The sequence below is a fragment of the Eptesicus fuscus genome, chromosome 4 (genome assembly GCF_027574615.1).
Source record: "Eptesicus fuscus isolate TK198812 chromosome 4, DD_ASM_mEF_20220401, whole genome shotgun sequence".
Classification (NCBI taxonomy): domain Eukaryota; kingdom Metazoa; phylum Chordata; class Mammalia; order Chiroptera; family Vespertilionidae; genus Eptesicus; species Eptesicus fuscus.
The window spans coordinates 109,812,064-109,837,201 of record NC_072476.1 but is presented as its reverse complement, the minus strand read 5'-3'; the positions used below and the strand labels follow the sequence as shown (position 1 = coordinate 109,837,201).

The 25,138-nt window shown below is 51.4% G+C and overlaps 1 protein-coding gene across 2 annotated transcripts in view; it reads right to left on the bottom strand.

The window, feature by feature from the left end:
- The window catches only part of MTMR12 (myotubularin related protein 12), a 55,177-nt gene that overhangs the window by 26,714 nt on the left and 3,325 nt on the right, over window positions 1-25,138 (bottom strand). Inside the window, exons 2-7 of one of the 2 annotated variants that reach the window (XM_054715343.1) lie at window positions 11,988-12,048; window positions 8,907-9,049; window positions 7,946-8,018; window positions 7,048-7,178; window positions 4,716-4,809; window positions 328-457 (exon numbers count right to left, since the gene is read on the bottom strand). In XM_054715343.1, the coding sequence (XP_054571318.1) occupies window positions 328-457; window positions 4,716-4,809; window positions 7,048-7,178; window positions 7,946-8,018; window positions 8,907-9,049; window positions 11,988-12,048 (632 nt within the window). The remainder of the gene's footprint in view (window positions 1-327; window positions 458-4,715; window positions 4,810-7,047; window positions 7,179-7,945; window positions 8,019-8,906; window positions 9,050-11,987; window positions 12,049-25,138) is intronic. The other variant, XM_054715344.1, reaches the window with a different exon arrangement.

Below are 25,138 nucleotides of genomic sequence, written 5' to 3'. Positions count from 1 at the left end.
GTAATAACATTATGCCAAGTGAAAGAAGCCAGGCATGAAGACCACGTGTTACATGATTCCATTATATGAAATGTCCAGAGCAGGCAAGTCTGTAGAGACAGCGAGTAGCTGAGTGGCTGCCTGGGGCCGGAGGTGTGGAGAGGATGTGGGGAGAGAGTCCTAATGAGGATGGAGTTTCCTGGGGACCGATGAAAACTGACTGGAGTCATGGATGCACAACTTGTGAATATGTCTGAAGACACTGTATGTTTCAAACAGGTGAACTGTGTGGCATGTGAATTAAACCCCCAAAAGCTGTTTCTCAAAAGCACGGCACTGAATGCTTACCTCTCACTGACTTTGTAGCCTTCGTTGACACTCACTGCCTTGTACTTCATGTTGCCTTTGGTCCGCTCCAGTTCCCAGCACCAGTCCTCCCGTGTGTCGAACATTACAGTATGGTTTTGGGGATTGGTGGCTAACAAAATAAATTTAAAAGACAATGCACTCTTAGCATGAAGCACTAGTACGGTAATGATGTGAAAGTGAATCCCAATCTCAGGTCCCAATTTCCTCTACTGCGCCCATTATTATCCAAGCAGAATGGTGCACTGCTTAATCCTAACCTTGTTCCTCCTTTTTGTCATTGTTCCAAAATGATGACTGAGGCTTTTTTTTAATCCTCATCTGAGGATATGCTTAGAGAGATGAAGGGAGAGAAAGGAAGGGTGTGGGAGAGAGAGAGAGAGAGAGAGAGAGGGGAGAGGGGGGGGGGGAGGGAGAAACACTGATGTGAGAAACACAGATGGGTTGCCTTCCGTACTTGCGCCCCAACTGGGGATCAAACCTGCAACCCAGGCATGCGCTCTGACCGGAAATCGAACTGGCAACCCTTCAGTGCATGCCGTCAATCAACTGAGCCATTCCAGCCGGGTGAGGCTCTCTGTCTTTTTATACTGTAACGAAGGACTTGTTCTCATTCCTTTCCTTGCCAAAGTCATTATAGCTCCATTTTCAGTCATCTGACCGTGAGATAATTTATGTGACATAAAAAGATCCTGAGAGACGGGCGTAGCACAAATGCTAAAATAGTGTCTTTAGCCCTACCAACATGTGCACAGGATGCAAACTCATCTGATAGCATGCCAGATTCCTGGGTGTAAATCCTCCTTCACTTTGAAGACACCTCGCTCCTGAAGGCTACGAACAACTCAGCCAGGGCGGGCCTGCCAGCAACGCGCTGGTCCTGTCCAGGTGACGACACCTCCGCCCCTGCCCTGCCCTGCCCTGCGACCACCTGCGGGAAGGCACGCCCAGGAGCACTGCCTCTGTAGCTCAGCCCCGTGTCCCTGGCCCCGCCCAGGCCACAGCACTGCTGGTTGGGGTGAAATGCACTACAACAGTTTGGGGTATTTACACAATCGGTTAGTTTAAGCCTTTACACATCTAAAAAACAAGCATTCTGGGGAAAATAAAGTGTTTGATAAAACTCCCACCTGCTCTTTTTAATAAAACCAGATCATTGTACAAAGGATAACAAGAAAAATGATTTTAAAAACACAGTGGTTAAGTATATAGCACTTGTATGTGCTAGGCACTGTTGTGAGCATGCTACATGAATGAACTAAATGCTAATAACCTACAAGTTAGGTGATACTATTTCTTCCGTTTACAGATGCAGCACAGAAAGGTCAAATAACTTGTCCAAGGTCACAGAGCCAGGCAATGGAGGAACTGTAACTGAAACCTAGGCAAATACTTTTTAAAGTCCATAAAATAATAAATGCAAAAAAATTTCCCCATGGACATAAATAATAACAGTCCAATTCAAGCATAACAGATCATTTCCTCCACAATATAGATCGGTCCTCCCCCAAAATGCCATCATAAGAATTTAGGAGTACCTTCCAGCCAAGCACACTGATGAATTCTTCAGCCTGAGAATAGTTAACGGTGTTCAGATTGCAAAGCAGCCAGCTCTCCACACCCCTACTCAGTGAAAAGGCTAACTGGTCAAGTCCCAATTATCTGTTATCATCTTTACTTATCAAAAATGTGGGGTTAGAAGGAGGAGAAAAGAAGCTGGAATTAAAATAGAGTAAAAGAGGCCTCGTACCCTGGGCCTCTGGCACAAGTCACCACAAGGTAACGAAACTGCCAGGGGCGTCAGCACACAGCTGGCATACGCTCGCCAGCTGAGAAACTGCCCTGCGCTAGGTCCGGACCAAGAGTCAGGTATAAGGAAGAAGCAAAACTCCTAAAAACAGAGGAGGATTTTTCACGTGTAAACCCAATACAGGTTTATTTAAATTATAGTAATCAACAATACCTTATATTGCAACAAGCAGTTGTAAGCCAGCACCTAATCAGCACTGTACATACATCTAAAGTGAAAAGATGGCCCCAGCTGGTTTGGCTCAGTGGATAGAGCGTCAGCCTGAGGACTGAAGGGTCCTGGGTTCCATTTCTGGTCAGGGCACATGTCCAGGGTGCGGGCTCCATCCCCAGTAGGGGGCACGCACGAGGCAGCTGTTCAATGATTCTCTCTCATCATTGATGTTCCTCTTGCTCTCTCCCTTCCTCTCTAAGATCAATTTTAAAAATGTTTTTTAAAAAGTGAAAAGATGAACTTATTGAATGAAGAAAAATTCTATGTTCAGCTAATAGTCATGCTAACTACATTTTATGTCAACGTAGTTCTCTGAACATAACCCGTCCTGTGTAACATGCATTATACTCTCAATGAGCCCTCCTTTAATCACCGCCCCCTGTGCCGCACATTTAATAATCTATAATCTCACAACACTTCAAAGGAAGCGTTAACACTACTGGTTTTTAAAACAGCCGAAACCGGTTTGGCTCAGTGGATAGAGTGTCGGCCTGCGGACTCAAAGGTACTGGGTTCGATTCCAGTCAAGGGCATGTACCTTGGTTGCGGGCACATCCCCAGTAGGGGGTGTGCAAGAGGCAGCTGATCGATGTTTCTCTCTCATCAATGTTTCTAACTCTCTATCCCTCTCTCTTCCTCTCTGTAAAAAATCAATAAAATAAAAAAAATAAAATAATAAAATGAGAAAACAGAGCCCCAGGCCGCACAGCTACTAAGCAGCTGAGCAAGGATGTGAGCTCGAGTGGGACAGACCCCGAGAGTCATGCCTTTCTACTGCATCACCAGAGTTCCCTCAGCGCCACCTGCTCTCCCAGCCACGTCCTCCCCGTCAGCTCAGGCACACCTGCGGCCTCTGGCAGCCTCCCCTCCGCCCTCCCCAGGTGGCCGGGCGTCCTCCTGCTCCTCAGCCCCTTCCAACAGAGGCCACACCCTCAGCTGCTCCCGGCGCGATGCTCTTGGGGCCAGGGGCTTAGTCCTGTTCACCCCCAGAGCCCCTTGCCTGCCCCTCAGCAAGCACTGCACAAGTGCTGGCTGAACGAGCAGCAAGTGACAAGCACTCTGCGTTCCAGAAAGCCTGAGACGGCGTTAAGCTAACATGCCTCTCCCCTGACGAGAAGCACGGAGCACGGGGACCACCAAACATCCGTTTCCCGTTAGGAGCAATGGGCGGAGCAAGGGCACCGCCGGAGGGAGAGCCCGGGGGCAGGAAGACAGACGTGTGGGAACCACGACAGCGCGGGGCCTTACTAATAGCTAACTCAGACGACCCGACTTTCTGAGTTAAACGGCCGCTCTCTTTTCCAGGGAGCTGAATGGAAAGTATTTGCACTCTTTAAGTTTTCTAACCAAGCTGGTTTTCTGGTGTGTTCTTTTAATAATCAACTGCAAAGCTTCTGAGTACTTCACCTATATTCCCTAACTTAATCTTCCACACATCTCAGTGAGGTAGATACTATTATTATCTCCATTTTACAGATGAAGAAACTGAGACACAGAAAATGTAAGTAATTTGCTCAAGATCACACAGCTAGCAACTGGTGGACTTGGGATTCAAACCCAGGCATCTGGCACCGATGTCGATACTGCCTCTCAAGCTATTCCATGAACCTTCTGGTTGTCGTGTGATGTGTTCTTTTATGTACAGCTGTCCCACCCCCCTCAGGTATCTGCTATCAAGCATGTTCTGGTTGTTTAAAACGTTCAAGCTCTGGCTAGTGTGGCTCAGTTGGTGTGCCTACCACATCGACCAAAAGGTGGTGGGTTCGGTTCCCGGCCATGGTGTATACCCAGGTTGCAAGTTCAGTCCCTGGTTGGGGCACTTTTAGGAGACAACCAATCAATGTTTCTTTCTCTTTCTCTCTCCCTTCCTCTCTAAAGTCAATAAAGACATATCCTCAGGTAAGGATTAAAAAATATAAATATTTAAAAAAACTCTCTAGAATGCAAGGCATCCTCTAGAGTCTTGTCAAATGAAACCAAGTGTATTAAAGTGGAAAAAAGAATCCAGGGACAAACAGGACAATTTTAAACTTGTCTCAATTTTCTTTCTCCATAGTCTCACATCCCCAGTTATAATATATTGATTTTATCTTTCATAAGAAACAATCAAACCAATAATCCATCACAAAAAAACAGCAAACCTAAAAGATGAGTTAAAGCAACAAAGATCACAGGGAAAAAACAGAAACTTGTTTTATTTAAAGAATCCTGCAAGTGTCATCCCAGCAAAGGTGACCAATTGCTAGAGCAGAGGAGAAAATGCCCCACGGATGGGTTTGCTCCCACCGGTTTCAGGCAGAAACTGGAAGCTCCGCCCCCTACAAACTACAGCCCACAAGACACTCACGTGTGTTGCTGTGCACAGCGGCTGCATAGGAGAAGAGAAACAATCGCTTCAGCAGTTTAGGAGCCAGGGTGTGATGGATGATGCCACTGACAATCTGGAAAAGAAGCAAGCAATGGAGGCAGTCATGTCTCTGGCAGAAAGCAGAGTTATCTAAGTTTTCAGTCCCGCTAATAGGCTCCTCGGGCAGCATGCGACAACGTGCTGAGGTCTGCTTCCAGGATGCTATCCTACCTAATAAGGAGGGAATATGCTAATTGACCGTCATGCCCTCACAAGATGGCAGTGCCCACAGCCAATAAAGAAGGAATCTGCTAATTGACTACCACACCCTCACAAGATGGCGGCACCCACAGCAACAAGATGGCGGTGCCCAGTCCCCTCAGCCCTGCCTCATCCAGCCAGAGTCCCCCAGTCCTCTCAGCCCCACAGGGGAAGGCAGTTGGGGGTGATCGGACCGGCAGCGGAGGGCAGTTGGGAACGATCATGCTGGCAGGGGAGCAGTTAGGCGTCAATCAGGCCAGCAGGGGAGCAGTTAGGGGGCAATCAGGCAAGCAGGCAAGTGGTTAGGAGCCAGCAGTCCCGGGATTAGGTCTAAACCAGCAGTCGGACATCCCCCAAGGGGTCCCAGATTGGAGAGGGTGCAGGCTGGGCTGAGGGACAGCCCCCTGTGCACGAATTTCGTGCACCGGGCCTCTAGGCTCTTATAATAACACCCAACAAACAAAAGCTAACCATTCTTTTTTCTTTTCTTTTTTTTTAATATATTGTATTGATTCTTTACAGAGAGGAAGGGAGAGGAGAGGGATAGAGACCTAGAAACATCGATGAGAGAGAAACATCGACCAGCTGCCTCCTGCACACCCCCTACCAGGGATGTGCCCGCAACCAATGTACATGCCCTTGACCGGAATTGAACCTGGGACCCTCCAGTCCGCAGACCAACGCTCTATCCACTGAGCCAAACCGGTTTCGGCAAAAGCTAACCATTCTTTCAGGTTTTCTAAGAGCTTTGAATTTCTAGGGAAATTTTTTAACCTTTTGCACTTGGATGTCGAGTGTGACTCGACACGGTTAGCATCGGTAGCAGGAATCGAGAAAAAAGCAAGCGAGTGCAAAGGGTTAAACACAGTCAAATTTCTCAAAAACTAAGTGCTAAGAAACCTCAAGGGCCATATTTAGATACTCTAAAAATCTGACATTAACAACACACGGCTGATATCAGATAATAACCAACACACGGAGTTATCCTGACCCATTGCTGGCCTTTAGGACTTCTTTCTAGAACAGGGGTCGGCAAACTCATTAGTCAACAGAGCCAAATATCAACAGTACAACGACTGAAATTTCTTTGGAGAGCCAAATTTTTTAAACTTAAACCTCTTCTAACGCCACTTCTTCAAAATAGACTCGCCCAGGCCATGGTATTTTGTGGAAGAGCCACACTCAAGGGGCCAAAGAGCCGCATGTGGCTCGCGAGCTGCGGTTTGCCGACCACTGTTCTAGAAGATCAGAAGACATCAAACAATTGTGCTTTTTTGTTCGAGGTTCCCAGCCAAAGTAAGTTTGGGTAGATGATTAAATCATCGTTCAGAGCCAGTTTCGGCTTCTCAGGGAACTTTCTGTGTCTACACCACTCTTCTGCTCGGAGAGATCCTGGGCCGTTCTCTAGTCTGACCGAGAGACTATCAAGGACTTGGCTGTCAGTGTGCTAACTCAGGGGCCAGAGACAAAGATGCACTGGGTCCCGCCTGGCTGCCCTGGGGCACGTGGTCAGGAGTGGCAAGTCTGACCCCTTCAATATCGCAGTAAGAGAGAGCTCAGAAGTCACAATGACCACGGTAACCAGCTGACCCCGTTATTCACCTTATTTTGCTGTGGCAACTAGATGGAGTCTACTACAGCGTCCCAAAGCACAGGGTCACCCGGTGACTCGGCTTTGCTCACCTGACCTGTGGCCTCCTCCTCCTTCCCAGATCGACGCTCATCTACCCAGGAGCTGGGGTCCCTGCTACTGCCTCCCAGAAGGCTGTCGGGGGCCAGGTAAGAGGGCTGCTTTAGCTGTTCCCCTTCCCTTTCCCTGACCGCCTCCTGACCCCTGCAGAGGCTCCAGGAATAAAAACATTATGGACTAAAGAACTGAAGGTGGCATGTGCCAGGATAAGACACGGGCACGTTTTACCAAATGCCTCTCAATTCTGATCAAAGCCTATGGCATTATAACCAAGTTCAACTTCGCAGAGTAAAAGGCGCCCCCCAACCTTCATGCAACGTGAGCAACAGGAGTGGGAAAACCTGGTGGGAAATACAGCCTGGAACACAGGCAGCTAGTTACCCTTTTGACTTCCTCTTCCTTTGTGTACCTCAGACAGAAGTGGAATACCCGGAGGTCTTTGCAGTGGATGATGAGCTTCTCAGGGTATTTCTTCAGTTGTCCAAAGAGGGTTTTTTTTTTCTCATCAAACACTGCACATATGATAAATCAGGAAGGGAAATGATGTTATAAGGCAACAAGCTAATGCCAAAGAAACAAGATGTACTACTGACTTTTTGAGTAGCAGCCAGCAGGGTCCCCCACCCGCACCCCCGCAGGGCCTGGCTCTGAGACGCTCAGGGTCTCTCATTCCTCTGGAGGGAGCACTAGACTCAAGGGACCGGCCACTGTCGGGAGAGCGGCCTCCACCGACCAGCAGAAAACCCAGCTCCGAAAGCTGAGATTACAAACGACGGACAGGAGGCCCTAGCAACATGGTTTCAGGACAGTCAACTCCTGGTTTGTGGCTGGGGCCCTTCTGCCGCCTCCCTGCCTGTCCCAGAGTTTGACTGCGCAGCTCCTACTGGTGTCAGAAGCATCACAAATGACTGCTGCATGGTTTCTGGAAAAGCCCTGCTCACAGAAATAGAGGAGTGGAGCCGAGAGGCTTGACAGCCACACGCAGGACACGGCCCTTCCCCAGATTCCCCTTTACAGTAAAACCTACGCTAACGGCGACAGCCAAAACCTACACAGTGGCACTGTGGGTACTGGAAAGATCGGGTTCTAAGGTCAAGTCCGAGCTCCTCCAGCTAAGTGACCCCAAACAACCACTTCATATCTCAATTTTATCAACCACAGCACTGATTTAAACAAGATAAACATGTGAAGAAATTTTAGTAAACTATAGATGACCATAAAAACATTATCAGCTACATTTTCAGAAGCCGGCAATCCCCCGGGGAAAACGGATACTTACCTCCATAAATCTGATCAACACAGTGGAGTGTAATGTCATTTTCTCCTATGATCTTATTCTTAAATTGGGTTTCCTAAAGGATTCAAAAGGGAACAACTGTGACTCCTTTCTATGCACTGCTAGCCATTAACATGGAGCGACTCGCTGTTCTCCATGTGCACGTTAAGAAACACAGGGAATGCAGCCACATGCCTGGGAAGGGGACAATAAGACGCGTGAGAAGAGCTGCGATCCCTGGTTTGTCAGACCCCGGCCGCACGTGCCACTCCTGGGCCGCTCCTGGGCAGGCGCACAGGAGCACCGTGAGCGGCGCTGGGAAGTGGCTCACAGGTCACGATCGGTCCACAAAGTGCAAGCAGGTGAGAGAGCTGCACAGGACGGAAACATGGCAGGCTCTTTCTGTAAATGCTCCTTCACAGGACGGGGGACCGGCGCCAGCGGACGGCACCGACCACCTGCGATGGCCACGGAGCCGCTGCTTACGCAGAGGGCGGCCGGGACGGTGTGGCGCCCTCCGAGTGGCGTGGCCGGTCCTCTCACTGCGCTGCTCATTCAAGACACCACCCCTCGGTGCAGAGTCAGCCCAAACCCAGGGCTGCCCTGGGCATGTTTCATAAGTGAGCTTAGTCCCGAACTTAAGGAAGAGCTCAGTGAGGGGGGGGGACCGCATATTTGGGGAGACGGGATTCCGGTGAGCTGTTCACTGCGGTGACATAGAGAAGAAAGTGAGAGAGAGCGTCAGCCTCCGGAGTCAAACGCAAGCCCGCGTGCAGGAGGCCCGAGCGGGAGGTCCAGGAGGGCCTCCCCCAGGGGGACACCTGAAGGACAGAGAGCAGAGAGGTGAGCAGGGCCCTGGCCCTGTGTTGTACGTGCTGGGGGTGCAGGGGCTGGGGAGCCGGGAACAAAGACTTTGGGGCCACGACTGCACTGCCCCCCTCAGCCAAAGGCGGCTCGGACATACATCACTCTCCAACGCAGACTCGTCGTCGCCCAGGAACGCGATCTTGAAGTCCGTGCAGACGAGCCTCCCATAGACGCCTCGCTGGCAGGAGTCTTCCTGGACGTACTTCAGGACCGTGCTGGCTTCGCAGAGCAGCTGCTCCCCTGGGGACACCAGAACCCGTCCTCTTAGTCCCCGGGAGCATCCAGCTCGCCGGCAGCCAGCGCTCCCGGCCTGCCCTTTAGAGACCAGCACTCGCACCCGCAGCCCTCACACGCCTACCCTCCGACAGCAGCTGCCCAACGGGAAGCAGACGAGGCCGAGGGGGGGGCCCTGAGGAGTGAGCTAAACGCTCAGACACCCCTTCACACAGGCGCCCCCCTGTCTTCTATGAATCCTGGACGTTTCCCCGGGGGAGGGATGACCTCAGCTACACTCGCAAGCTAAGGTCTCGGTGTTTCATTGCTTGGCCCGAGCAGAGGTTCCCAGGAGCAACACCCTCCTGAGCGACGGCAGTGAGGCGTGCCCCCCGCGGCCCCCGCTCCACTCGGACGCAGACCCCGGGCCAGGGGGCTGCTGCTCGCTCCGGAGCTGCGACAAGGAGTGGGCGCCTCCCTGGCCGCAGGCTTGCCGGCAGCTTCCTCGGCTGCAGCAGGACCGCACTCAGCCTGGCCCCGCAGCCCAGGATGGGAGGAAAAGGGAGGTCAGAGGTTTGTGGGAAAGAACGGTTTCCTCTCTTTCTTCGCAGAGATTACTTCCTCCCAGTGTGTCACCTTTCCTGCTCTATCTGCGGGCACCGCCCGCCGGGAAAGCTGCACTTCCTGGAGCCAGAGCGGTTCTGACAGTCAGAGGTGAGGGGGTAGGGGTAACAGTCTCTGCTCCCAGAGAAGCCCATCAGGGCTGGGTGTCTGGCTGAGGGCAGGACAAGGGAAGGTTATGGGGGAATGAAGTGTAAACACTTTGCAACAAAAAGGAGAAGGAAATTCTTCTCCCCCATCAGTAACCCCCAGAATCGCCCTCTGGCTACTTCCTTCAATGCCTTGAAATGTACTGTTTGGCTCGAAATTCATTTAGCCTAACCTTCAACCTGTGAACGGACAAGTTACAGACACTGAGGCGATCAAGGGACTCACTGGTATGGCTTTCGCCTTCCAGGGGCTAATTACTAAGGAGACATGGAAGATGGCTCAGTGAGGTCCGCCTCCAGCCAGACCACAGAGCTTGAAGAAAACAATGAAGTCAGGGCCGTTAGGGTTTAAATACTCCCAGAAAAGAGTGCCTCCGTAAGTCCGCGGTGGAAGACCTGTGAGCAAGGCTTCCTGAGCTCTCAGCTCCTGGGGTGGGCCTCCCCCAGACCAGGCGCCACAGCCTGCCGTCGTGCACTGGAGACTGGACACTGGACGAGTGGCCGGCAGCACCGGTGAGGCTGAGCAAGAGCGGCACGCGGCGCGGCGCCACCGTGACAGCCTGTGCGTGCGGAGGGTCTCGGAGGGTGGGAGCTGGACAGGATCTTAGTCTAGTCTCAGAAACGGGCTCAGAGCAGGCAGCTGTGAGCTCTCAGCCGCACACCCAGAAGAGACCAGCAGGTAAGCAGGGGATGGGAGAATGCATGTAACACTCAGCTTAAAAATAAAATATTTTCAGAACCTACAATCCAAGAAAAGGAAAGACTATAGGGTATATGGATTAAGATTTAGGCCATTATTATGGGAAAAAGCCTTTGAAACTTAAAAGCATTTTTTTAAAAAGTTATAAAATTCCAACATATTTACCAAATAAGGCAGACCAGCCAGAAACCTGTGCGCACTCACATACTCCCAATAAAATGGAATATAATAAAAAGTACCAGAACAAGCCCCTATTGTTTTGGGAAAATGCACCTTTAAACACTTATTTTAAAAAGCTATTTGGGGTTTAAAAAAGAAAGCGGAAGAACTGAATGCACAGCTTACTGGGCAGCCCACGTATGAAGAGGACACGCCATCAAGTAGCTTCTGGTTCTGAATTCAGAACTGACGAAAGCTTGACTCAAGTTACAGAGTCCCTCTCCCTATCTCAAAAATACCCACCAGCCCTGGCAATGTGGCTCAGTGGTTGGAGCACCGGCCCATGCACTGAAGGGTCCCAGGTTTGATTCACATTCCTCAGCTTTGGGCTCGATCCCTGGCCCTGGTCGGGGCACATGCAGGAGGCAACCAATCGATGTGTCTCTCTCACCTATTTTTCTCTCTGTGTGTCTCTCCCCCTCCCTTCCACTCTCTCTGAAAATCAATGGAAAAATATCCTTGGGTGAGGATTAGCAACAACAAAAAATACCCAAGCAGCCAAAGCTGGTTTGGCTCAGTGGATAGAGCGTCGGCCTGGGGACTGAAAGGTCCCAGGTTCGATTCCGGTCAAGGACTTGTACCTTGGTTGCAGGCACATCCCCAGTGGGGGGTGTGCAGGAGGCAGCTGATCGATGTTTCTCTCTCATCGATGTTTCTAACTATCTCTCTCCCTTTCTCTCTGTAAAAAATCAATAAAATATATTAAAAAAAAAAAATACCCAACCAACCCACGCTCCTTGGTGATGACCAGAGGCAAGTCCTGGTAGCCCTGGTGGCCTGGGAGGGCGCTGGTAAGCCACAGCACACCTGGCACTGGTGCTCAGATGACCAAGCAGAGACAACAGGTGAGGCACTCACCAACGCCTGCCTGGGGAAGCCCCGGCAGCTGCACTCGGTAAGGGCAGCGACACATGGGCAGCAGGCAGAGGGTGGGCAGTAGGGCTTTGTGGGGGACCAGGACTGCGCTGACCGAGGACCAGAATACTGGATGGGCCCAGTGAGGCGACCTGACAAAGGCCCCCTGTGCCTGTGGAGAGATGAGAACTTCCAGGTTACCTTTATCTGCATGGGGGGGGGGGGGGGGGAAGAAAACCTTTACACTGCTGTAATACTCACACCCAGGTGAGTAACTACGGAACTAAAGACCCTGATGTTTTGTCCAGCTCACAGCTGTTACATTGTGTCTGGACGGAAACAAAGGTACAGATGGTGACAGAAGGAATGACATGACTTGTCACTGGCTTTGAGCTGTACATGATGCTAACATGACTGTTACCTGGCAACAAGTGAAGCGTTACTTCCTTCTCTGCTGCTTCCTTTTCGTTTGTGTGAATTTCCTAAAGACAAGAGCAAAGGGTAATATTTTTATTTGTTTAGGGCTCAAAATGAGTAACTTAAAGCCATGCTTTCAGAAAATTCATGAAAACATATACCCGCAGGAGTTTTTTGTTTATTTGACAAGCTAATTATTTTTTTAAAGTATTTTATAACTAAAGGATGACAGAAAATTCCAACAAATTAGTTCAATGCATTAAAATCATTATTTAGGACTGACAACTATTCGTTACCCAGAGCGAGCGAGCGGAGCGGAGGGACGGGCAGGGGCATTCGCCATCTAAGGATCAAATGTCCCACAGAAAGCAAGGCAGCCCCGCGTTAGAGAGGGAAGGGAAGGCATCCCACAGAATGACCCCTCCCTCCAGGGAGAAGCAAGGGTGAAGGGCAAACGATGGCTGTCCTAGAGGGCTTAACGGTAAGAACAGGAAAATCGGAATGTGTCAAGTCAATACTCCGACTGTAAAAAAATAAGACAGTAAAACTCAGACAAGCAATGTTAATGCAGCTGCCCTGTGGCCCCGCAGGACCAGGAGAGACAGCTGGGGACGCCAGTGGCCCTTCTAGTTACCCAGACCCCAGACAGTGCCACCGAGTTAAGGAATTAAGGCCGGGCTGTGTCACTGTTTCTCAATGAAAACGTCTTCAAATGCCTCCCTGTTGGGCTGTTTATTGAAAATTCCAAGATAATCAGCAATCCTTTATGAATTAACGGACCAAAGCAACAGTCATACATGGCTGTTACCTAACAAGAGAGGCCTGGGGGGCCGCCTAATGCAGCCTCCCACACCACCCACGAAGCAGTCCTGCCAAACAGCTCGTCTCTGTCTGCGTGAGCATCTACGTTAACCCACCCACTCAAAAGAAACACGGGGGCAGAGAAACGTGATCAATGACAGCACACGGATGCCGTCAGTCAAATCCTGACTCTGAAAAGTTCTGCGACACACAACCAGTCTGTCAGCAAATACAACTGGAATTGGTTTCGTTTCGTTTTGTTTTTTGACAGAGGCTCTGGGTAGTTTTCTGAAGGTGTTAATCCCGATTGAATTAGAAGAAACTTGGTACAGCTGAGGCAGGGAGAGGCGAGACAGCCCACTGAGGCTCAAGTAGGAAATCGTGGCTGTCTCAGAGAACCCATTTTGAGCAGCTAATTACTTTTGTTGGTCTGATCGTAAACAGAGGTTAAGCCCTGGCCGTGTGGCTCGGTTGGTTGGCAACGTCCTGAGCACCGACAGGCTGCCCGTTTGACTCCGGTCAGGGCCCATGTCCAGAGTGTGGGCTCCATCCCCACTGGGGGCCTTGCAATGCTTCACTCTCACATCATGCTTCTCTCTCTTCCTCCCTTTCCGTTCCTCTCTCTCTAAAAATCAATTTTAAAATCCTTTAAAAAGCCCTAGCCAGTTTTGCTCAGTGGATAGAGCATCAGCCTGTGGACTAAAGGGTCCCAGGTTCGATCCTTGTCAAGGGCAAGTACCTTGGTTGTGGGCACATTCCCAGGAGGGGGTGTGCAGGAGGCAGCTAATCAATGTTTCTCTCTCATCGATGTTTCTAACTCTCTATTCCTCTCCCTTCTTCTCTGTAAAAAAATCAATAAAATATATTTTTAAAAATCCTTTAAAAAAAAAAAAAAAGAGGACAAGCCCTGGCAGGGTAGTTCAGTTGGTTGGAGCACTGCCCTGATATGCCAGGGCTGTGGGTTCAATCCCTGGTCAGGGCACATACAAGACTCAACCAATGAATCCTATCTAATAAAAGGGTAATATGCAAATTGACTGTCACTCCAACACACAAGATGGCTGCCCCCATGTGGTCAAAGATGGCCACCACAAGATGGCCAGCAGGGGAGGGCAGTTGGGAGGGACCAGGCCTGCAAGGGAGGGCAGTTGGGAAGGACCAGGCCTGTAAGGGAGGGCAGTTGGGAAGGACCAGGCCTGTAAGGGAGGGCAGTTGGGGGCGATCAAGCCTGCAGGGGAGGGCAGTTAGGGGTGACCAGGCCTGCAGGGGAGGGCAGTTAGGGGCAATCAGGCTGGCAGGGGAGCAGTTAGGCATCAATCAGGCTGGCAGGGGAGTGGTTAGGGGGTGATCAGACTGGCAGACAGAAGCGGTTAGGTGCAATCAGGAAGGCAGGCAGGCAAGCAGTCCTGGATTGTGAGAGGGATCCCAGATTGAAGAGGGTGCAAGCTGGGCTGAGGGACACACACCCCCGTGCATGAATTTCGTCCACCGGGCCTCTAGTACATAAATAAGTGGAACAGCAAAGCAATGTGTCTCTCTTTCTCTCTCTCTCACTCTACTTCTCTCTCTCAACTCATAAGTAAAATAATTTAAAGAGGATAAGGGCATGAGAAACAAGTCCTCCAGATTCCACGTTTTACCTCACAGATCACAAGGAGCAACAGCTCTTCCTGCTCCCACTGCTAATATCAACAATCCCCAGGGCCCCACAGCTGCCACGGCCACCCATTATCTAAGAATCTCACCCAAAGGCTATGCCTGACAAGAGGTGAGACTGTCACGCGTTCCTCAGCAAGCTTATGGCCAACGGAGACCACTCCTGGGACCACCTCCCACAGCTGGCCCAGCCTTACAAGCTGCTGATCGGCTGGCTCCTCGGAAATAGGGTTCTGAGAAAGGGTGTGCCCACAGCACAGGGCTCCTATGAACCCGAGGAGCGAAACCCATGAGTCAACACTCAAGCTGTATGTTTGGTTACTCACAGCTGACCCATCTCTAATAGAGACCAATTCATTCCAGCAAACAGCTCCCGACTCCCCTAAATATCAAATGCTGAGGATAAAAAGACGGTAAGAAGTGACTTCTGCCCTCAAGAAGTGCAGACATACAAAAAATAATTGGAACACTGGGTGATCAGGCACTAACTACTGGAGCCTGCAAAAGGTGACTTCTCGACTCATCATCTCATTTAGTCCTCAAAACCTTAACTGCCATCACTGTCCTCCTTCTAGAGACGAGGAGATGAAGCTGGCCCTGGTTAAGTGAAGTGGGACTCGAGCCTCAGTTTACCTGGCCGGTCATACTCTTGACTACCACACAACCGGCCTGTCCCTGCTGGCCACATCCTCCCCAGGCGCTGGCCCCTCCTCCTTGGCCTTCACACTGAACTGTCACTGCACATGCACCCGCTAACCCGGCACTGCAGGCCCAGGAGGGAGCAAAGCACAGAGCTGCGCCTCCCCGAGTGCCCGGAGCCACCCAGGGCGAGCGCTGATGAAGACCGGGCCACGCGCTCTGCCCGCGGAAGGCCAGGCTCTGATGGGAACGCAGCATCGCGGAGCTGCAGTCAGAGGGCAGGGAAGGCTGCCCCTCAGGAGGGTCACTCACCCTGAGACTTGAAAATCAGCAGAAATGAGCGACAGGCCAAACAACAGACACTCTGCAGCTGCTCTCCTCAAGTGTCTTTCTGGCGGGTCTGGCTCCCGGTGAGCTCTCCCACTCACAGCACTGCCAACAACAGACACTGATGACCCCGAACGGCCCTTCCCTCCAGATCTCTCCTCAGAGACCTGGACATCCAAACAGCCTCCAGGCCACCTGCACGGGAATGTCCCTCAGATCCTCCCAAGCCAGCTGTCACTTCCCCCTGGACCTCACCAAACCAGTTCATCCTCCTGGACTCTGGCTCAGTAGATGGCCCCGCCGTCCACCCAGTTAGCCACACAAACACCCAAGAGTCATCCTAACCACTAGTACTTTCTGCCCTTCACATTCTGTTTGCTCCGCTTTCTTAACAGCTCAGAACTCATCCGCATCTGCCCATCCCTCTTGCTGCTCTTACTTCAGGCTACCGTTAGCTCTACCTTGCGTGCTTCGTGATTACGGCTGCACTGCGCCCATCTAGCCCCCAGTGCACCTCTGGGGCCACCAGTCCACTGTCCCCCAGCCTGTCCTGGCAGATAGGAAACTGTCAATAAAGGTCTACTGAAAGCATGAATGAATGAAAGCACGCAGAGAGACAAACAATGTCTGATCCTGGTGCTGTTCTTCAATCCTAACAGTCAAGACAGGAACAACTGTATTACCTAAGTGTATGGTGAGTGCCAGGTGTTCCGGAACTTCTGTAGACCTCATTTGGCTTCTGAAATGCCCTCTAGCCCAGCGGTCGCCAACCTTTCGGACCTCATGGACCCCCGGTTGGTGACCGCTGCTCTAGTCTCACCAAGAGGGTAGGGGCATTCTCAAAGCCAGACTCCAAATCTGAAGCCTTAGCACTGAGGACAGGGACTAGGGACTCAGGGACTCTATCACTGTCCAGGTCCAGGAAGCCAGAAATCAGAACAGGATCTGTCTCCTGGAACTGACTCCTGGGCCGAGGGCTTCGCTCCCTTCCCAGCCGGCATGACCAGCAGGCTCACACCCCTCTGAGAGCATGACCAGCTCACCTCAACGCGACCCTGGGCACTGGCTCTGGCAATTACTGCGACAGTTACTTTGCCGATAAACAAGCAAACGGCATCTGAAGCCAGGGAAGCAGACATGCAGTCCGAGGCGAACTGAACCCTGTCTGCACTCCGGGTGCCAGGCCACAGCCTGCGCTTGAAGGACTCTATTTGCCCAGCACGCAAACCAGTTCTCAGCCACCGCAAGTGCTCATTTCACAGGGAGCTCGCACGAGCATTTGGGACTAAGCATTTATTATCCATAAAAACGTATGTCTAACTTCAACACGCAAATGTGTAATCTGCTGGAGGCTTTACTGTGTCCGCTTTCACAGGCCCTATGTCTTTACCTTGACAGCAATCCTGTAAGGTATTCCCACCCCACCCCACCCCCCTTTCCAGGTAAGGCCAACGGAGCTCCATGAGGGTAAGCAATGGGCCTGGGCTCACACAGCTACACACGTGGTGACCAAGTTCAGTGCTCTCGATGCCAGCTTCGTTTCTGTACCAGTTTATTAAGACATACTAGTAGTTCGCATAAGACACAAGTCACCTAACGTGTACAATTCAATGGTTTAGTATATTCCCAGAGTTGTAACACCATGACCACAATCAATCTTAGAACATTTCATCATGCCTAAGAGAAACCCTATACCCAGCCTTGGGCGGTGGCTCAGTTGGCTGGAGCATTGACCAGTACACCAAAAGGTTGCAGGTTCGATTCTAGTCGTGTGCGTACAGGAGACAACCCGATCAATGTTTCTCTCTCTCTCTCTCCCTCTCCCTCTCTCCCTCTCTCTCTCTCTCAAACAACAACAAAAGAAACCCTGTACCCATTAGCATTCATCCCCTCATTCTGCTTATGCCCACCCACCGCCCCAGCCCCTAGCCCTAGGCAACTACCAATCATAAACTTGGTTCCCATTAGAACACCACACCGTGGCGTGTCCTTTCAGCTGGAACCAGGCTTCGGCAGAGGAGCAGGCAGCACCCTTTGATGGCGCTACCCTAGCAGCCGAGCAATACCTACTCGCGTGTCCGTTTTTCACATTTAGACTGCTTCTCCCCTTATCTCAGATCCTTTCTCTTTTTTAAGGAAGGAAGGAACTGCTCACTAAGACCCAAACTAGAGCCCTCACCGTTCTGACAGCTCAGCACTACTGAGGGCAGTGAAAGTATTACTCACTCAAGCTTCTTAGCGAGGATCGCTCTTACCAGACATCCCCTGGCCTTGAACAATCCAGACGCTTTATCTCACTCTCCCTAGGAAGACACTCAGCTACAGAAGAAATGTGAAGACCCAAATGCCAGTGGAGCCTCCGAACCACAGATCTGACCTCACCGAACAGATAGCCGGCTCGATTCCAACTCAGAGGGCTGCTCACCCGGCGGACTGGGAAGCCGGCTGAGGAGCAGGCAGAAGCGGGCACCACAGAGAACAACGGGGCTTCAGGCATCCAGGCCAAGTCCCGGGCTTAACACGCTACAAGCCCTGGTGACAGCGAAAAGGAGTGTTTTAGGGCGAAGCACCTCATGCCAAAGCCGACGCTTGGGGCGGAAAGACAGAGCAGTCAGCAATCACACGGAGGCCTCATACAGCTCTGAACCCCAGCCTCCGAATCACGGCGGAGACACTTGAGAAGACCTCTGAGTGATGCTCTCATCAGCCACCTCCGAGCCCCCCGGGACGGCCCAGGATGCAGGTCCCTCTGCCGCCACCTGAGCCCCCCCAAGCCCCACTGACCGGCACCCCGGCCCTGCCCGAGCAACCAGAGCACAGGCTCAGAGCAGTCACACACCAAGGGCGAGAGAAGGCGCTGCGCCACCGAAGCCAGAGCTGCCGCGGCCTGCCACACCGGCCCGGGCACAGACAGGGGGGGTGTCGGTGAGTTAAGACGAGAATGAAAGAGGCTGTGACAAGGGCTTTCGAGACTGCCTGGCCAGTGCTTTTCAAACTAAACCCGCACCCTTTCTCCTCTTTCCTCTCTCTGTTCTTGGGGTTCCGCTGATTCCACGGGAACAGCCGTCTCAACAAGGACGGGGATCACGGCGCCCGGAGGAGAGGCAGAGTCCCACCGCAGGGCCCCTCCCGCCCTAAGGCATCCGCGAAGCCCTAAAGCAGGACGGGGAACAGTGTGGTTTTAAAAGGTCCCCCACACAACCATGTTGTTTAAAAATAAAATAAAACAGAAGTTCCTTGCACAAAGCAGGTTTAAAAACACTCCCCTGATCCAACTCCATAATTCAGGAAGTGAGAGCCACACAGAAAAGGAAGGGCCGCAGGCCGGGCCTCCCTAAGCCAAACTCCCGCTCTCAACAAGGCGGGAGGCAGTCTGCAGGGAGCCTGCGAGTGGGCTCAGACTGAGGCCGGGGAAGGGCCGGAGTGAGACGGGACTCGGGGCGCCGCAGAAGGGAGTGCGGTGTGCGGTCCCAGGCACAGAGGAGATGCCAGCAGAGGATGGCGATGGGCATGAAGACAGACCCCCGCCCAAAGGGCCCCCTGGGACCACGCCTGGTGTGGGGCGCAGCGCCGGGGGGAGGGGCCCTTAGACAGGAGACAACATGGTTTCCGGAGGGCAGAGGAGGGACCCAGGAAACGGCGGGAAGAGGCCCTCCGGGTAGATGGATGGGTGCCTGTGGCATGGCAGAGTCCCACAACGGACAGCACCCCAGCTCCAGACACAGCCTCTGCGAGCGCCAGGGAGAACAGGGCTGGAAGGGACTTTAGAATTTAGGTCCAGTCTTGCCTCTATTGGGACCTGCACTGGTGGCCCAAAGAACATGTGAACATAGACACACACACACACACACACACACACACACACACACACACACACGGCTGCAGCTTCTGGGAGGAGAGTAACAGCCACTACAGCTCACGATTAGTAAGTGTTTACTGCGTGCCAGGTACTGTGAGAACAACTGCCCCAGGACTGCCTTACTGAACTAACAACCATCTTAAGGGCTAGATACGATTATTTTCATTCCCATTTCACAGGTCAGGAAACGGAGGCTCAGAGAGTTAAACGCCCAGCCCAAACCCCAGCTGGCCAGTAGCAGAGCTCTAACTCCAAAGCCACGCTCTCAGCCACGTTAGTTAAGAGGCAGCGCTGGGCTGTGAACAGTGCCCAGGGAAAGGGGGCAGGCGGCAGCGATGGGCGGTCAGGGTCCCACCATTTCAGCTGACTGATGGACCAACAGCAGCTGCAGAAACACATGGCCTTGCCTTGTGCCCGCCCTGCCCCTCCAGGACGGCTCCAGAAGGCTCCAGAAGCCCTACGTCAGCTGGAGAGCTGTGGGGAGCTAAGCCTTGCAGCAGGAGCCTGTCCAAGGGCTCGGCACGAGAGGAGCCGGGGGCCAAGAGGAGCCTCGGCTCCCGAGGGGCCGGGCCGGGGCCGGGCCGACCGAATGGGAAGCAGCCTCCAGAGAGAGGAAGAGACGGTCTGCCCGTCCTCGCGGCGGCGCCCGGATTCCACTCTCCAGGACTTCTCTCCCTTGCACCCCACGCACGTGCCTTACGTAGGGGAGGAGGACAGATGCTCCAGCCACCTGGGCCCAATGCGCCGACGAGCCTTCCAAGTCGTCCCTCCGGCCTGCCAGCTACAGCAGCCCCCTCCCCCCACAGCCCCCTCTAAGGCCGCCCTTTCCGAGTCCTTCCTACACAGCCTGCAGCTGAGGCTGTGCTGCAGCCGGCCCTCCGGTGCTCCGCGGTCCCCTCCCCCGCCCCAGCAGGCAGCACCCACTCCGAGACACAGCCACTGGCAGAGCAGAGCCACCTGCTGACTGGCCGTCTCTTCCACAGAACGTGAACGTGCTGTGCTCAGGCTGGTTTCTGCCTTCCTAATCCTAACTCAGCGCTTAGCAAATGGCAGGCATGCAATCAGGAATTCTTCCGACGCGTCATTCTTAATAACCACAGCATCTAGCCTGTGTGGAGTGTCCACCGTATGTCAGGTCCTGAGCCGGGTAGACAGGGTATTTCTTCTCATGCTCCCAATACGCCTGCAGGGCAGACGGCCACCCAAGGTTACAGGTGAGGAAAGGAAGTCAGAAAGCCCAAGTCACCATGGGAAATGGATCTCATGGGACGGAAGCAGAACAGGAATTCAATTTTACGTCTGGAGAAAAGGTGGGAACAGTGGACTTTTCCTCTGAAACGCTGGGCTCCTTTCCTTCGAGGCTCTCTCAGGAATTTTAAAACTCTCCTAGCAAAAACAAAAGCCCTCCCAGCAGCGCAGGGCCATTGTCTGGAGCAGGGCTGGCATTCTGTCACCGGGGAGCGGCAGGCTCCAACATCTCACCACTGCGGCCTGGGCTTCCAGACACGTCTGGCTCTTCTGCGGCTGCCACCTCTCCGTTCCCCACAAGCACAGGCGTGAGGCCGTGAGGCCGTGGGGCCGCCGCGGAAAGGCTGCCCACCAGCCGGGTCTGCAAGCAACGAGGACAGGGGGGGAGTGACGGTATTATTTTAGGAGAAGCATTTACGTATGAAATCAGAACAGCACGGTCTAGCAACTGCCTGTGAAATGGTTATTAGTCCCAGAGGTCACTGATTTTACTTACCCAGATCTTATGTGAACCACTGACCGGACGTGATAAATGGACAGAATCTGCCTGTGACAGACAGACTGAGAAGCGAGGAGAACGAGAGAGAAATGAGCACACGGACTGAAACTAGCAAAATGCCAAAGGCCAAATGTGAACAATGGAAAAAGTCAACTACTAAGTGTTCCCACTCGGTTGGAATTTTAGATGTAATCACACCATTCTCAAATATGAAGGAACAAAGAAAAGAGGAAAAGGAACTCTTAGAGATAGTGAAAAATACTGTACGAGTTACCACACAGTGGACTTTCCTGGCAGGATGCCATGGCAACCACCACCACAACCAACACTCGGCTTTCATTAGGACCTTAGCTGGGGAAGAGTTCTGTGTCCTGAGATGAATGGTCAAGCACTTTCTGAAACCATCCAGGTGGCTCTGACCCACAGCTCCTGAGCAGCAGCTATGACAGCCCACAGCCACTGAAGGCTGACCACGCGCCTGGACCCTGCGAAGGGCTCTCCCTGCAAATCACACTTACTATTCATAAACACTCACACACACTTCGGGTAAGAGGTGTTATTATGATTCCCGTGTTTCATGTAGCGATGCAACTGAGGCACAGAGAGCGAGCACGGGAGAGCGGCTGGCTGCTGGCTTCCTGGAGCTGCGCACGCCAGGCAGGCAGGCAGGCAGGCAGGCAGGCAGGGGGACTCCAGGGCAGGCAGGCAGGCAGGCAGGCAGGCAGGCAGGCAGGGGGACTCCAGGGCCGGCCGACCATGCAGCCCTTCCTGCAGCTTCACTCCCTCCTCCTGCTCCACCCCACCCTCACCTCCTCTCCTCCTCCCCCAAAACAACAGAGGATTAGAGGTTACCTAAGAATTAGTCCAGTTCCATCCTACTTCCCAACCTATCTTACGAAGTGTTTTTAAACGATTCATTAAACTGCAAACCCACTGGCCTTATGGTCTTAGAAAACAGCACATGAGAAGTCAGGGGCGGAATGTGAAGAGAAACTGAGGTGTTTTCCTGCTGAGAAACAACTCCCAGTATAAGCTCTCCTGACACAGACCAGCAGTACCATGGTCAAACGTGACAACCACACGCAGGTTATAATTTGTACACATATGATCGCAACCATGTAAGATAGACACAAACAAAGCCTGGGCATGCTAGAAAACAAGTGCTTTCGTTAGGGTAGCATAACTAAGGGTGACTTTACTTTTCTAACTCGTAAAGTCTGCAACTTTATTACACTGTCTTTACCATAAAAATAGGGTGTACATCTCTTATAGTGATAAAAACATTGTGGCCCCCAAAAACCTAGGTTTCTCTAAAGTACGCTACCATACAGGATGGTTTAATGTGGAAGTAGCCCAAGACCATTAAACGTCCTGTTGAGGATATTGAGAGAAAAATCTAGAACTTCAGATTTCTAAGCCCGGGTTCCCCAGAGCCCACGACTCTGATGGCAGTCAGAGCCGGAAGGCGGTCCGGAGGCGTGTCTGGCTCTGGCGGCGGCTGTCCGGGTGGCCGCCGGTGGGCAGGAAGCGCTGCCTGGCACAGGCTCAGGACACGTCCTGGCGCTCCCTCCGCAGAGGCCCAGGCAGAGTCCGCAGGAAGCACATGCAGGAGGGAAAAAGCGGAAGCCTGGGCCAGATCATCAGGCTAAAGCCTCAGCTAAGAAAGTGATCATTTCAGGAAGAACTGGTAATGTCCTTTAGTGGCCTGTTAAACCATTAGCAATGACCTCTATAAAAGGAAAAAATTCTGCCATTAACAAAGTCATTTGGAAAAAGAAAAAGTTATAATCTTTAAAAAAAAAAGGTAATGGATCTAGATTTTGCTTTTAACGGTAATTTTATTGCTAGGACTGGGGAAGTAGAGCTATTTTAGGATAAAACAATCTCTTCTTGTCATCGATCCATCAGAGTCATTAAAATTAGTGGTCCGATACAGTAGTATTTTACCATGAAATAATCTCAAATATTTCATCTGTTTGTATCCCCAGTATTTAGAATAGTGCCTGGTACTAGAAGGTGCTGAGTAAATACCTGATGAACAAATTAATTGTGTCTCCATGGAGCCTGTACCCACTGTCACCTGGTGGGTAACCTAACAAAAGCCAAGAAAGACACTGCTACTGAGAACACGCGTGAGAAAGCACTCAGTGTGTGTGCGTGCTTCCCGGACAACATGCCCCGCGTTCACAAACAGAAGGCTGAAGAACGGCCCGCCACCCTTCGCCAGCTGGGACCCTGACGACTCAGCTTCTCTGGGCCTGACTTTCCGCCTCTAAACACAAAAAGGGAGGGAACAGTAGCCGGTGTCCACTACCGAAGACAGTGGGAAGGAGGAAACGAGGCAAGTGCAGTTCCGGGAACACAGAAGTACCTGATACCTATCAGTAATTACTGGGTTTTTTAACTTTGATCTATACCCACAGTCCCATCTCTGGGAAGAATACAGGACCACAGGTTTACCTCTCCCCACCAAAAGAAATCACCTTAAATGAGGACTAAGCAATGCAATGGATTCTCTTCCCTAAGGGATAAATGGGGGGGGAGGTCAGCTCTTGAGTCTGGATTTTTGTTCTGACCCTCCCGTCTCCCTCTCTCTTCCTGCCTTTTCTCCCCACGCCTTCCTACAGCCTTCCCTGCGCCCCTGTGGCCCTGGCCTGGCCACTGCCACTGCCGGCTTAGGCGACAGTGCCTAGCGCTGTTCCGCAATAGTGCTGCGGCTGCAGGGCGGACGCTGAACCCCGCCCGCGGGCCTCACTCACACATCTGGGTAACAGGGGCACCGGCACCAACCAGATGATCTTCAAATTCCCTTCCAAATCCACATCTCCACAAAGACGACGATGAAAACTATTATTATTGGTGCACTCAAGTCAAACACTGGCCTAAATTCTACTGGAAAGCACATTTTGGCTGTATCTGGAATATTGCACAAATATGGGCACAAGTACAGCAAACTCTAAACACACAAGTCCCCGAAGTTTCTAGTCCACTTCCTTACCGCAATGGAACGGACTATTATTAAATCCCGACTTTCTCTTAGGACCTCTTAATGCTCCTTTACTTATAAGCTTCTGGTTACAGACACTAAGATTTCTTTTTTTTTTTTTAATTACATGTATATTTTTTTAAATATATTTTTATTAATTTCAGAGAGGAAGGGAGAGAGAGAGAATAGAAACATCAATGATGAGAATCATTGACCAGCTGCCTCCTGCACGCCCCCCACTGGGGATTGAGCCTGCAACCTGGGCACATGCCCTGACGGGGAACTGAACTGTGACCTCCTGGTTCATAGGTCGAAGCTCAACCACTGAGCTACACCGGCCGGGCAAGCATTTCTAATCACTAGAAATTACCAAACCAGTGTTTATAATTTCAAGGTAACTGAGCAGAAAGCTGACAGTTTTGAAGAATCAGAATTGTCACTCAGCACCAGAGAAGGTGACTAAGTAGAAAAACACTTAACAATCATATTACGTTCTTGGTTCTTTGTGCTGCCTAACATCTCCCCAAGACACTCTATGTCTCTGTTGAGGAAAAGGGGTCAAATTAAAATGAGGTTAACAAGTGACATGGAGCCCTAACCAGTTTGGCTCAGTGGACAGAGCGTCGGCTTGCGGACGCAAGGGTCCCAGGTTCGATTCCGGTCAAGGGCATGTACATTGGTTGCGGGCACATAACCAGTAGGGGGTGTGCAAGAGGCAGGTGATCGATGTTTCTCTCTCATCGATGTTTCTAACTCTCTATCCCTCTCCCTTCCTCTCTGTAAAAAAAAACAACAATAAAATATCTTTTTTTTAAAAAAAAGACATGGAAAGACATTTACAATATACAGTATATTTCTTGTGAAAAAGGCAGATTACAAAGTAATATAATCAACAATATCAATCCCATTTTAGTAAAAAAATATATATATGCATACACCTACACACATCCAAATAGGATACACTCCAAGTTATTAATAAGCTTATAACTTTTCTGTAAAATGTTTGCGTATCTATATTTTCTTATTATTTTTTTAAAATGTATTTTTATTGATTTCAGAGAGGAAAGGAGAAGGAGAGATAGAAACATCGATGAGAGAGAATAATTGATCGGCTGCCTCCTGCACGCCCCACACTGGGTA